Here is a 14,190-nt window from a genome sequence, read left to right as displayed (position 1 = left end):
TTACCCATATTACCCCTGCTACCCATGTTACCCCTGTTACCCCTGCTACCCATGTTACCCCTGCTACCCATGTTACCCCTGCTACCCTTGTTACCCATGTTACCCCTGCTACCCATGTTACCCCTGCTACCCATGTTACCCCTGCTACCCTGTTACCCATGTTACCCCTGCTACCCATGTTACCCATGTTGCCCATATTACCCCTGCTACCCATTTTACCCCTGCTACCCATGTTACCCCTGCTACCCATGTTACCCATGTTAACCATGTTACCCCTGCTACCCATGTTACCCCTGCTACCCATGTTACCCCTGTTACCCATGTTACCCATGTTACCCCTGTTACCCATGTTACCCATGTTACCCTGCTACCCATGCTACACATATGTTCTTTGTTCAGTTTCTTCATCAATGTATTTCCTAACTGGTTAAACAATGTGTTTTTGGGTGAAAACATATTTGGTAATTAGCAAGTAACATGACCAGCATGTTTATTTCAACCCTCATTAAATGACTATGATTTCCATATGGTTTCCATTGGCATCGTACTACACAAGAGGGCCTCTCCGCTGTTGAGCACCATTACAACGTTAGAACAGTTCCTCTCCCCCAGTCGGCGGCTCCTTCGTCACGTTCTGATCCAAGATTCCTGAGAGGGGAAAGCAATGGAATATAAAAATATGACTGAGCTACAGAGGACTGGAAGAAGAACCATGCCTACATCTTTTAAATGTCTCTACTACCTCTCCTCGGGCTTCATGGAGATGAAAGAGAAATACTACCTGCATCCCAAATTGGACCCCATTTCTATATGTAGTGCACTACTTTTGACCAGGGCACATAAGGCCATGATCAAAGCTATTGCACTACATAGGGGATGGGGTGCTATTTCGGGAATTACACATGGAATATTTACAAGGCCATGACAAAACCCCAAGAGGCTTAATTAATTAAACCAACCCTGGACCCCAATCATGAAAGGGTAGTTTAATTGGCTAAGCTCGCGGTGGGCAATCACGACCTGCCATGCGGGGTGTAGTCACGCCCTGCCAGGGGTGGTATAGTGAGGTAAGGATGCCCACCCCTGAGGTATAACAAGGAGAGGTTGCCCACCCCTGAGGTATAACAAGGAGAGGTTGCCCACCCCTGAGGTATAACAAGGAGAGGTTGCCCACCCCTGAGGTATAACAAGGAGAGGTTGCCCACCCCTGAGGTATAACAAGGAAAGGTTGCCCACCCCTGAGGTATAACAAGGTGTTAGTAGAAGTCTGTCACATTACCATTAGAGCCGCTCTCCTTCCATTTGAACTTGTTGTCTTCTGTGTGTCGTGTCCAGGTGGATCTGAAGGTGACCAGTTCTGAGGTGAAGTGAGCCAGGCTCCACTGTAGTCCTCTGGAACTCTCCTTCCACAGATTACTGGAGGGAGACAACAGCTGGTCGTCAGCAGACCTGGGTTCCGATGTTTCTTTTTGGGGTTTTTATCTTCTCCGAATAATTTTTTTCCCTGTTTGATTGAGCCGACCTGAATTGTGCAGAATGGGCTGTTTGGGACTATTCTGTTGCTTCCATTGCACCAGGCAAACTTAATCAAGCACGAGTAAATATCAGAAAGAAAACCAATACATGGGATATGTGGTCACCTGTGCCGATTGCAGGGGTCTGGTGGGCCTGGGTTGTCTTCCACCAGGGGAATGACTATCTTCTCAGCCATGTCAGTCAGTAGGGAGAACGTAGGGTCTACTATGAAGTCTATGAAACCTACAAGAGACATGGAGTCTTAATGAGGACAGTTTAGTATTTAGTAGTGAATGGATCGTTATTCAGTAATGAATGGATCAGTATTCAGTAGTGAATGGATCAGTATTCAGTAGTGAATGGATCAGTATTCAGTAATGAATGGATCAGTATTCAGTAGTGAATGGATCAGTATTCAGTAGTGAATGGATCAGTATTCAGTAGTGAATGGATCAGTATTCAGTAGTGAATGGATCAGTATTCAGAAGTGAATGGATCAGTATTCAGTAATGAATGGATCAGTATTCAGTAGTGAATGGATCAGTATTCAGTAGTGAATTGATCAGTATTCAGTAGTGAATGGATCAGTATTCAGAAGTGAATGGATCGTTATTCAGTAGTGAATGGATCAGTATTCAGTAGTGAATGGATCAGTATTCAGTAATGAATGGATCAGTATTCAGTAGTGAATGGATCAGTATTCAGTAGTGAATGGATGAGTATTCAGTAGTGAATGGATCAGTATTCATTAGTGAATGGATCAGTATTCAGTAGTGAATGGATCAGTATTCAGTAGTGAATGGATCAGTATTCAGTAATGAATGGATCAGTATTCAGTAGTGAATGGATCAGTATTCAGTAGTGAATGGATGAGTATTCAGTAGTGAATGGATCAGTATTCATTAGTGAATGGATCAGTATTCAGTAGTGAATGGATCAGTATTCAGTAGTGAATGGATCAGTATTCAGTAGTGAATTGATCAGTATTCAGTAGTGAATGGATCAGTATTCAGAAGTGAATGGATCAGTATTCAGTAATGAATGGATCAGTATTCAGTATTCAGTAGTGAATGGATCAGTATTCAGTAATGAATGGATCAGTATTCAGTATTCAGTAATGAATGGATCAGTATTCAGTAATGAATGGATCAGTATTCAGTATTCAGTAATGAATGGATCGTTATTCAGTAGTGAATGGATCAGTATTCAGTAATGAATGGATCAGTATTCAGTAGTGAATGGATCAGTATTCAGTAATGAATGGATCAGTATTCAGTAATGAATGGATCAGTATTCAGTAGTGAATGGATCAGTATTCAGTAGTGAATGGATCAGTATTCAGTAATGAATGGATCAGTATTCAGAAGTGAATGGATCAGTATTCAGTAATGAATGGATCAGTATTCAGTAGTGAATGGATCAGTATTCAGTAGTGAATTGATCAGTATTCAGTAGTGAATGGATCAGTATTCAGAAGTGAATGGATCGTTATTCAGTAGTGAATGGATCAGTATTCAGTAGTGAATGGATCAGTATTCAGTAATGAATGGATCAGTATTCAGTAGTGAATGGATCAGTATTCAGTAGTGAATGGATGAGTATTCAGTAGTGAATGGATCAGTATTCATTAGTGAATGGATCAGTATTCAGTAGTGAATGGATCAGTATTCAGTAGTGAATGGATCAGTATTCAGTAGTGAATTGATCAGTATTCAGTAGTGAATGGATCAGTATTCAGAAGTGAATGGATCAGTATTCAGTAATGAATGGATCAGTATTCAGTATTCAGTAGTGAATGGATCAGTATTCAGTAATGAATGGATCAGTATTCAGTATTCAGTAATGAATGGATCAGTATTCAGTAATGAATGGATCAGTATTCAGTATTCAGTAATGAATGGATCGTTATTCAGTAGTGAATGGATCAGTATTCAGTAATGAATGGATCAGTATTCAGTAGTGAATGGATCAGTATTCAGTAATGAATGGATCAGTATTCAGTAATGAATGGATCAGTATTCAGTAGTGAATGGATCAGTATTCAGTAGTGAATGGATCAGTATTCAGTAATGAATGGATCAGTATTCAGTAATGAATGGATCAGTATTCAGTAGTGAATGGATCAGTATTCAGTAATGAATGGATCAGTATTCAGTAGTGAATGGATCAGTATTCAGTAATGAATGGATCAGTATTCAGTAATGAATGGATCAGTATTCAGTAGTGAATGGATCAGTATTCAGTAATGAATGGATCAGTATTCAGTAGTGAATGGATCAGTATTCAGTAGTGAATGGATCAGTATTCAGTAATGAATGAATGCGTAAGTGAATGATTTAATGGATTGTAAAGGTATTTTCAATGACCTATCTGCGACTCTGCGACTAGGGTGCTGTTCCGATCACACAGTGGAGAGAAAGGAAGACCTAGTTCTGCCTCTCTGTCACCCTCAGGAAGACAGAAAGAGAGAGAACACATTTCAATGGGCTTTCTAAGACACTCAACAACGAGCAAGATAATCCAAGAATAGTCATGAAATGAAACCGAACCGTCACAGTACACGAGACGACCCAGGTCTATCACAGTACACAAGACGACCCAGGACTGTCACAGTACATGAGACGACCCAGGTCTATCACAGTACCCAGTCAGGAACATCCTGTCCCTAGTTGTAAAGTTCAACCAGTGGTCCTACCTGTCTGAAGAACTCTTCCATGAGGGCTTTGGTCCAGCGAGAGTGCAGACCCCAGGGCTTAGAGGGGTGGCTGATGTCTGCAGTGTGCAGCAGTAGGGACAGCGCTTTGGGTTTGTCTATGCTGTTAGTCACAGGAAACAAACAGCGAGGAGTTATTGCTGGGTTTTTGGAGAAGGACCAAACTCTTGGACTTTCATGTAAATCATTGGAGTTACTGGGCGAGTTAAACACACTCATTCAATTCAGTTGACATGAAGTGCTCTTCAAAATACAAAAACAGGAATAAAATCCATCATTATATCTAAAAACAATGGTCTAGTAGTATCATATTCCTTACATTCGTCTCTAGCATACTCAGTTCTGTCATAATAATCTCCATCTTTGATCATGTGACCTGGGTGAAGCGGCACCTACCCTTCGTGCTGCTGCAGACACCCCTTAATGGCTTTGACCTGGACGAGGTGAGACGACATGTCCGTAGCCAACACCATCTCTATCACCAGCGCTCGCAGCTCCCTGTCACACATACACGCACACATACACGCACACACGCGCACCAACACACACACACACACACACACACACATACAAACACATGCACACACACACAACCACACGTACAGACATGCACACATGCGCACCAACACACACACACACACACACGCACACGTACGCATGCACACACGCGCACCAACACACACACATACATACATACATGCACACATGCGCACCAACACACACACATGCACACACATGCACCGGATTCAGAGAGGGGGGCAGTGCGGGAGGGGGAGGGAGAGGAGCGAGCACAGCGGAATGGGCTGTCATTTGGGACGCAGAGTCATTCTGCATTTTGAATCCTAAAGATAATCCCATGGGTTGTAACCTTTTCAGACTGTCCTGATGGGTTTCCGTGTTCCCATGGTAACCTAGATTTGTGCTGCTCAGAGCACAGTTGTTGTTCCATTTGCTTCTGTCTGTCGATGTCTTTCTCTCGGTCTTTCTCTCTGTATGTCTATCTGTCTGTCTGTCTGACTGTCCGTCCATCAGTCTGTCTGTCTGTCTGTCCATCCGTCTGTCTGTCTGTCCATCCGTCTGTCTGTCTGTCTGTCTGTCTATCCGTCTGTCTGTCTGTCTGTCTGTCTGTCTGTCTGTCTGTCTGTCTGTCTGTCTGTCTGTCTGTCTGTCTGTCTGTCTGTCTGTCTGTCTGTCTGCCTGCCTGTCCATCCGTCTGTCTGTCTGTCTGCCTGCCTGTCCGTCTGTCTGTCTGTCTGTCTGCCTGTCTGCCTGTCCATCCATCCGTCTGTCTCACCACCTCTACCTTGCAAAACAATAATTTAGCAAATTTTTGCTGGGCAGTTCGGAAGTCAATGAGGCATGTACTGAGTCATGTACTGTGCTGAGGCATGTACTGAGTCATGTACTGTGCTGAGGCATGTACTGAGGCATGTACTGTGGTGAGGCCTGTACTGTACTGAGTCATGTACTGTACTGAGTCATGTACTGTACTGAGTCATGTACTGTGCTGAGTTATGTACTGAGTCATGTACTGTACTGGGTCATGTACTGTGATGAGTCATGTACTGAGTCATGTACTGTGCTGTACGTCTGACCAACACAGTGCTGCAACAGCCTATTATAACATTTTTAAAGATGATTGATTGACCAATCTGTGTTAAAAGGTGGATACAAAAACATCAAATAATACTGTGCGAGAGGTGGTACATTAGATAAGTTAGAGGGTAGTAAGCTAGTCATGTAAAATATACAGATGTAGGATTTTAATTGGATCACTCTTATCTTGCTGAGAATGTTCCTGCGCTTCAGGAAATGCAAGCTGGAGGGCGGAGTGTCTGCGGGTTTTCGCTCCACCCTTGTACTTAATTGATGAATTAAGGTCACTAATTAGTAAGGAACTCCCCTCACCTGGTTTTCTAGGTTTTAATTGAAATTTAAAAACAAAAACTCAAAGACTCTCAGCCCTCTGTGGAATGAGTGATACCACTGTTGTAGTGTATTCAAGGTCTAAAAGATGTCTAAGGTTTTTAATTTCCACTTTAAAATGTCAGACTTGATTTGCCATAACAAAACATGTATCAACCCCTTTAAAACATTTCCATTAATTATAATCCACATAATAATTATAATTTCCTGTTGCTGCAGGAATATTTTCCTGCTGTAGTAAACTGACTCAAATTAAGATCTAACATCTGTATCGTTCTTACATCCACTCTTCCCTGGAGAGGTTCATGAAGATGTTGGACTGGTCGTCTTGGAGAAGACGGAACGCAGCACTGATGTGGTGGCTCTCCTGGACTGACCGGTCGTTGTAGATCATAGCAAAGTCTGACCTACAGTACACAAAACACACAGATGGAAAACATTCATGAAGTACTGGTTAGATATCCTGGTCCTAGCCTGGTCCTGGCCTGGTCCTAGCCTTGTCCAGGTCTTGTCCTGTCCTGGCCTGGTCCTAGCCTGGTCCTGGTCTTGTCCTGGACCTAGCCCGGTCCTGGTCTTGTCCTAGCCTGGTCCTGGTCTTATCCTGGTCCTAGCCTTGTCCTAGCCTGGTCCAAGCACATTGTGCTTTGTATGTGCTTTGGATAAATTTGCTGTTGTCATGCCTTTAACCCTAAACCTACAGACTTGGGACCGACCAGGTGATAGTTTGTCCTGTGTCTGTCTAACAGAAACATGTTGAGCTTGACAATGACAGTGGGAGGATGTGGCTTAAGCACATACAAGCCAGGCTAATAGTTAGGGACATGCAGCATCACTGGGTGTAGTAACTGTATAGTAATAAAGTGGTGTTCATTATTTTTATTTATTTAACCTTTATTTAACCTTTATTTAACCTTTATTTAACCAGGCAAGTCAGTTAAGAACAAATTCTTATTTTCAATGACGGCCTAGGAACAGTGGGTTAACTGCCTGTTCAGGGGGCAGAATGACAGATTTGTACCTTGTAAGCTCGGGGATTTGAACTTGCAGCCTTCCGGTTACTAGTCCAACGCTCTAACCACTAGGCTACCCTGCCCGCCCCTCCACTCCAACCACTAGGCTACCCTGCCTGCCCCTCCACTCTAACCACTAGGCTACCCTGCCACCCCTCCACTCTAACCACTAGGCTACCCTGCCTGCCCCTCCACTCTAACCACTAGGCTACCCTGCCGCCCCTCCACTCTAACCACTAGGCTACCCTGCCGCCCCTACACTCTAACCACTTGGCTACCCTGCTGCCCCTACACTCTAACCACTAGGCTACCCTGCCGCCCCTCCACTCTAACCACTAGGCTACCCTGCCGCCCCTACACTCTAACCACTAGGCTACCCTGCCTGCCCCTCCACTCTAACCACTAGGCTACCCTGCCCGCCCCTCCACTCTAACCACTAGGCTACCCTGCCCGCCCCTCCACTCTAACCACTAGGCTACCCTGCCCGCCCCTCCACTCTAACCACTAGGCTACCCTGCCTGCCCCTCCACTCTAACCACTAGGCTACCCTGCCCGCCCCTCCACTCTAACCACTAGGCTACCCTGCCCGCCCCTCCACTCTAACCACTAGGCTACCCTGCCCGCCCCTCCACTCTAACCACTAGGCTACCCTGCCCGCCCCTCCACTCTAACCACTAGGCTACCCTGCCTGCCCCTCCACTCTAACCACTAGGCTACCCTGCCTGCCCCTCCACTCTAACCACTAGGCTACCCTGCCCGCCCCTCCACTCTAACCACTAGGCTACCCTGCCCGCCCCTCCACTCTAACCACTAGGCTACCCTGCCTGCCCCTCCACTCTAACCACTAGGCTACCCTGCCGCTCCTCCACTCTAACCACTAGGCTACCCTGCCGCCCCTCCACTCTAACCACTAGGCTACCCTGCCTGCCCCTCCACTCTAACCACTAGGCTACCCTGCCCGCCCCTCCACTCTAACCACTAGGCTACCCTGCCTGCCCCTCCACTCTAACCACTAGGCTACCCTGCCTGCCCCTCCACTCTAACCACTAGGCTACCCTGCCCGCCCCTCCACTCTAACCACTAGGCTACCCTGCCTGCCCCTCCACTCTAACCACTAGGCTACCCTGCCGCCCCTCCACTCTAACCACTAGGCTACCCTGTCTGCCCCTCCACTCTAACCACTAGGCTACCCTGCCGCCCCTCCACTCTAACCACTAGGCTACCCTGCCCGCCCCTCCACTCTAACCACTAGGCTTCCCTGCCTGAGAGATGAGGACCGATAGATGTAAAGGACTGAAAAAGAACTGCAAGTAGTTCATAATGTTCCCCTGATCAAACCCACTGTCTAAAGTCATTTGCATATGTGTTTATTAAGCAATACATTTAAAAAATACAAAATGGATGATATGTCAGAGCATTGAGATTCTCTCAGGGCCAAATACTGCACAATTTGTATTTGTATTCATTTTATATGAGCATGCATTTTATAGGAGAACTGCATGCTCATAACTTCAAGCTATCTAGCTGATGGCAGCAGGCCCTCGTGTTTCGTTCCCAAAATAAAGAGTTCATCTGTGTGCCAGGATACAGAGTTCTTAGGTCCATCTGTGTCTCTATGTGGAAAATCTACTGCTAAAAATACTGCCTTCCCTCCATAAGATATGTTTGCTTAAGAAGGAGTATGCAGGAGCTGTGAGTAGTTGAGAATCTCTCTCTCTCTCTCTCTCTCTCTCTCTCTCTCTCTCTCTCTCTCTCTCTCTCTCTCTCTCTCTCTCTCTCTCTCTCTCTCTCTCTCTCTCTCTCTCTCTCTCTCTCTCTCTCTCTCTCTCTCTCTCTCTCTCTCTCTCTCTCTCTCTCTCTCTCTCTCTCTCTCTCTCTCTCTCTCTCTCTCTCTCTCTCTCTCATACACATTCGTAAACACTTCAGTAATCTAATAGAATCAGAGAATAAAACTTTGGCATAGTTGGGGCAATGCTATTGTATTAAAACACTTCCAAATGATTTATCTTTTTCACTATATCTCTCTCTGCATATCTCTCTCTGCACTATATCTCTCTCTGCATTTTTGAACACCTCAGTAATTCTTACTTTACGTCATCTTACTTTGTGTGAATGTGGAAGTTGTTTGTCGTTCCAGTGTGTTCGTAGTCATGGATGGCCGCAGCAAACAGTGACGCCAGGACCTCCAGTTCAGTCAACCAGTGCTGCACGTGAGACCCACACAGATACCCCTGTTATAAACATCATATATACTCCGTGGCCATTGTATTGGGTAAATCACACCATTCACATTTACATGTTTCTCCTACAGACATGGGAGTCCCCTTGTCCGTGGTTTGATCTATAAAACAGACAGATAGGCATCGAGGTATTCAGGTACTCTTCGATTGAACGTGAGAATGGACCAAATGACCTAAGCAACTTTGAATGTGGTATGATGGTCAGTGCCAGGTGCGCCACTTCCAGTATCACAGAAACGTCCGGGCCTCCTGGGCTTTTCACGCACGACACTGTCTAGGGTTTACAGAGAACGGTGAGACAAACAAACATCCAGTCAGCTGCAGTGAAAACTGCTCGTTGATGAGAGAGGTCGAAGGAGAATAGCAAGAACCGTGCAAGCTAACAGGCGGGCCACAAACAGGCAAATCTCTGGTCGGCGCCATATTATATATCTATACCAATTGAGCAACGTTTCCATGCCTCAAATAATTCAGGCTGTTCTGGAGGCAGGAGGGGGGGGGGGGGGGGTCTGACCCGGTACTAGATGGATGTACCTAATAAAGTGGCCACTGAGTGTACATAGCACACATATACAGTCATTATATAATTATTATACAGTAACCAGAGTTGGAGGCAAGACCAACACCGATACACTTGTTATTAACATCCCCATTTCACATTTACAGTAATTTACATTGGATTACAGTAAAAATAAAAAATAAATCACATAAATTGGCTTCCTTCAAGTCCATCCATTACAGCTAGTGCCTTGAATTTTTCCCCCACCACGTCACCTGACCTGGCAGGGCAACTATGGGCCTATAGACGGGTCAGGAAATTTCCATTTCAAATACAACATTACAGAGATGATCTGCTGTGTAAACTGAGTGAAAAAGGTGCTGTACTGTACCACTAGTCCTGTACGGAGGAGCAGACAGTGGAGGGTTTGTGTGACGTCGGCTGCGTGGACACTGCTGTGGTAGGGGTTGTTGTGTTTACTGTAGCCTTTCTCCAGCTTCTCCAAGAAGGACATCAGACAGGAGATGGGGATCTGTAATAGGACGCCATATGACATCGAGAGTTCACATGGAGTCGGTGCATTGTGTTTGGTCCATACTGTATCATCAACCTCTCAAAGTCATCTGTGTCGGAATCTGCTCCCGAGTTGTACGACTTGTGCAAGAATCTTAGAATAATTCCATTTAGCTAGGAAAATATGTTGTGCTTACTTCAACAGACAAACCATGTGTTTTTTTGGGCAGCGAGAGAAGTTTGAATTGTTATGAAGAATTAAATCTGTACAGAAACTGAAAGAGTTAGTTATGGTAAACTAGTCAAATATATAGTAGAGGATGTGCGAAGTGATTAGGTGGAGACCTTGAATCTGCTGTTGAGTCCGTATCGTGTGACCAGCTCCAGGAACAGGGTCTGTAGTGCGTGGTCATGGCAGACAGTGTTCAGAGCAAACACATCAAAGTTCCACCGGTCAATGTCCTAAAGATGGAGAGGATCGAGACGAACAGAGTCTGATCTCATTATGTCCACGTTGACTTTTATCAAGAGTTAGAGACAGTCTGATATTTAATTTAAAAAAAGATAGCTACATGTATTTAACTTTTATTTAACTAGGCAAGTCAATGAAGATCATATTGTTGTGATGGCCGACCAAGAGGCTCAAGGTCTCCTGCTGTGGGATAGCCTTTTACTACATCATATTGTAGTAAGGTTTGGGTTTCTTGTCCACATGACCTGACCAGGAGAAACTAGTCACACGGTCAGGGAAACTCCTGGCTCTGCTCCCTATGTGGTGCCTAATTGGCTTAGGGAAACTGACTTGCCTAGTTTAAATAAAGGTTAAATAAAAAAAAAATGTTTTTAAAAATGTGGTGCCCAATGAAAGACTTATAGACTGATAATAGATAAGACGTTGTTACCCGGAGACAGTTAACTACTGCTGCAGGTTGGTCAGGCATGGCAGCGGTGTAGGCCCTTCTGAACATCCTGAAACAACAGCACATGGAATGTTTGGCATTGGTACAATCTCAGAAGTGAATCTGTAGTTTCCTTGTTTCAACCGAATGGGAATAATGCATTCCACTGCTAATGAACCTAGATGAACTTATCCTGACCCTGTGACACACTGTCACGCCCTGCCCACTGTTTGCTTTGTATGTTTCTATGTTTTGTTTGGTCAGGGTGTGATCTGAGTGGGCATTCTATGTTGTATGTCTAGTTTGTCTGTTTCTGTGTTTGGGCCTGATATGGTTCTCAATCAGAGGCAGGTGTTAGTCGTTGTCTCTGATTGGGAACCATATTTAGGTAGCCTGTTTTGTCGTTGTGGGTGGTGGGTGATTGTCTATGTTAAGTTGCTTGTGTTCAGCACATTTCGGTATATAGCTCCACGGTCGTTGTTCGTTTTTGTATTCAGTGTTCAAGTGTCTTCTTTAATTAAAATATCATTTTGGTCCGCTTCTTACGACGATCGTGACACACACACACACACACTTTACAAACCCTATGCACAACTTTATTTAGGAGTTTATTTTTTATTTATTTATTTACATTTAATTTATTTCTCAAATGAATGAGGAGGACCATCCTCCTCGACCTCACTGGGTGAGCCTCCTTTGCAGTATATTGAACGTATAGTGAACGTCCTCATTGAGGATAATAACGTTTTCCATCTACCTCTCAACAAATATCCCAGCCTGCACTGCGTGGACGATGCTGCGGAACTTTGGTTTGTCGTCGGAGCGGCGGGCGGGGCGGCGGGCCCTCTGAGTGAAGGTTGAAGCCAGCCAATCAGTGACCTCCGTGGGCACGCCATCAGAGTGCAGCTTCTGGAGGTCATCCTCTGCATCCAGACCCGGTCTGAGAGGAGAGAGAACAAATCAGACCCTGTCTGAGAGAGACAGAGAGAGAGAACAAATCAGACCCTGTCTGAGAGAGATAGAGAGAGAGAACAAATCAGACCCTGTCTGAGAGGAGGACAGAGAGAACAAATCAGACCCTGTCTGAGAGGAGACAGAGAGAGAGAACAAATCAGACCCTGTCTGAGAGGGGACAGAGAGAGAGAACAAATCAGACCCTGTCTGAGAGAGACAGAGAGAGAGAACAAATCAGACCCTGTCTGAGAGGAGACAGAGAGAACAAATCAGACCCTGTCTGAGAGGAGGACAGAGAGAACAAATCAGACCCTGTCTGAGAGGAGACAGAGAGAGAGAACAAATCAGACCCTGTCTGAGAGGGGACAGAGAGAGAGAACAAATCAGACCCTGTCTGAGAGAGACAGAGAGAGAGAACAAATCAGACCCTGTCTGAGAGAGATAGAGAGAGAGAACAAATCAGACCCTGTCTGAGAGAGACAGAGAGAGAGAACAAATCAGACCCTGTCTGAGAGAGACAGAGAGAGAGAACAAATCAGACCCTGTCTGAGAGAGACAGAGAGAACAAATCAGACCCTGTCTGAGAGAGACAGAGAGAGAGAACAAATTAGACCCTGTCTGAGAGAGACAGAGAGAACAAATCAGACCCTGTCTGAGAGAGACAGAGAGAACAAATCAGACCCTGTCTGAGAGAGACAGAGAGAGAGAACAAATCAGACCCTGTCTGAGAGGGGACAGAGAGAACAAATCAGACGCTGTCTGAGAGGGGAGAAAGAGAGAACATGTTGTCATGTTTGTTGATACCATGCTGTTGTCATGTTGTGTTGCTACCATGCTGTTGTCATGTTGTGTTGCTACCATGCTGTTGTCATGTTGGGAATCTACCATGTTGTTGTCATGTTGGGAATCTACCATGTTGTTGTCATGTTGGGAATCTACCATGTTGTTGTCATGTTGTGTTGCTACCATGTTGTTGTCATGTTGTGTTGCTACCATGTTGTGTCTACCATGTTGTTGTCATGTTGGGAATCTACCATGTTGTTGTCATGTTGGGAATCTACCATGTTGTTATCATTTTGTGTTGCTACCATGTTGTTGTCATGTTGGGAATCTACCATGTTGTTGTCATGTTGGGAATCTACCATGTTGTCATGTTGTGTTGCTACCATGTTGTTGTCATGTTGGGTTTCTACCATGTTGTTGTCATTTTGTGTTGCTACCATGTTGTTGTCATGTTGGGAATCTACCATGTTGTTGTCATGTTGGGAATCTACCATGTTGTCATGTTGTGTTGCTACCATGTTGTTGTCATTTTGTGTTTCTACCATGTTGTTGTCATGTTGGGAATCTACCATGTTGTTGTCATGTTGGGAATCTACCATGTTGTTGTCATGTTGTGTTTCTACCATGTTGTCATGTTGGGAATCTACCATGTTGTTGTCATTTTGTGTTTCTACCATGTTGTTGTCATGTTGGGAATCTACCATGTTGTTGTCATGTTGGGAATCTACCATGTTGTCATGTTGTGTTGCTACCATGTTGTTGTCATGTTGTGTTTCTACCATGTTGTTGTCATGTTGTGTTGCTACCATGTTGTTGTCATGTTGTCTTACTACCATGTTGTTGTCATGGTGTGTTGCTACCATGTTGTTGTCATGTTGTCTTACTACCATGTTGTTGTCATTTTGTGTTGCTACCATGTTGTTGTCATGTTGTCTTACTACCATGTTGTTGTCATGTTGTGTTTCTACCATGTTGTTGTCATGTTGTGTTTCTACCATGTTGTTGTCATTTTGTGTTGCTACCATGTTGTTGTCATGTTGTCTTACTACCATGTTGTTGTCATGTTGTGTTTCTACCATGTTGTTGTCATGTTGTGTTTCTACCATGTTGTTGTCATTTTGTGTTGCTACCATGTTGT

At 44.7% G+C, this 14,190-nt stretch overlaps 1 protein-coding gene across 1 annotated transcript in view; it reads right to left on the bottom strand.

Moving 5' to 3' along the window:
• LOC110494792 (calcium/calmodulin-dependent 3',5'-cyclic nucleotide phosphodiesterase 1B) overlaps positions 1-14,190 on the bottom strand; it is a 72,625-nt gene continuing 58,435 nt past the window's right edge. The window contains exons 3-14 of the mRNA XM_036950902.1: positions 12,073-12,255; positions 11,319-11,385; positions 10,762-10,878; positions 10,295-10,435; positions 9,268-9,368; positions 6,436-6,561; positions 4,625-4,726; positions 4,211-4,331; positions 3,882-3,963; positions 1,641-1,758; positions 1,280-1,416; positions 1-648 (exon numbers count right to left, since the gene is read on the bottom strand). Coding sequence (XP_036806797.1) covers positions 590-648; positions 1,280-1,416; positions 1,641-1,758; positions 3,882-3,963; positions 4,211-4,331; positions 4,625-4,726; positions 6,436-6,561; positions 9,268-9,368; positions 10,295-10,435; positions 10,762-10,878; positions 11,319-11,385; positions 12,073-12,255 — 1,354 coding nt within the window. The 3' untranslated portion in view covers positions 1-589. The remainder of the gene's footprint in view (positions 649-1,279; positions 1,417-1,640; positions 1,759-3,881; positions 3,964-4,210; positions 4,332-4,624; positions 4,727-6,435; positions 6,562-9,267; positions 9,369-10,294; positions 10,436-10,761; positions 10,879-11,318; positions 11,386-12,072; positions 12,256-14,190) is intronic.

This window comes from Oncorhynchus mykiss, chromosome 17 (genome assembly GCF_013265735.2).
Source record: "Oncorhynchus mykiss isolate Arlee chromosome 17, USDA_OmykA_1.1, whole genome shotgun sequence".
Lineage (NCBI taxonomy): Eukaryota > Metazoa > Chordata > Actinopteri > Salmoniformes > Salmonidae > Oncorhynchus > Oncorhynchus mykiss.
Note: the sequence above shows the minus strand (reverse complement) of the source record. Positions and strands in the feature narration are given on the sequence as shown.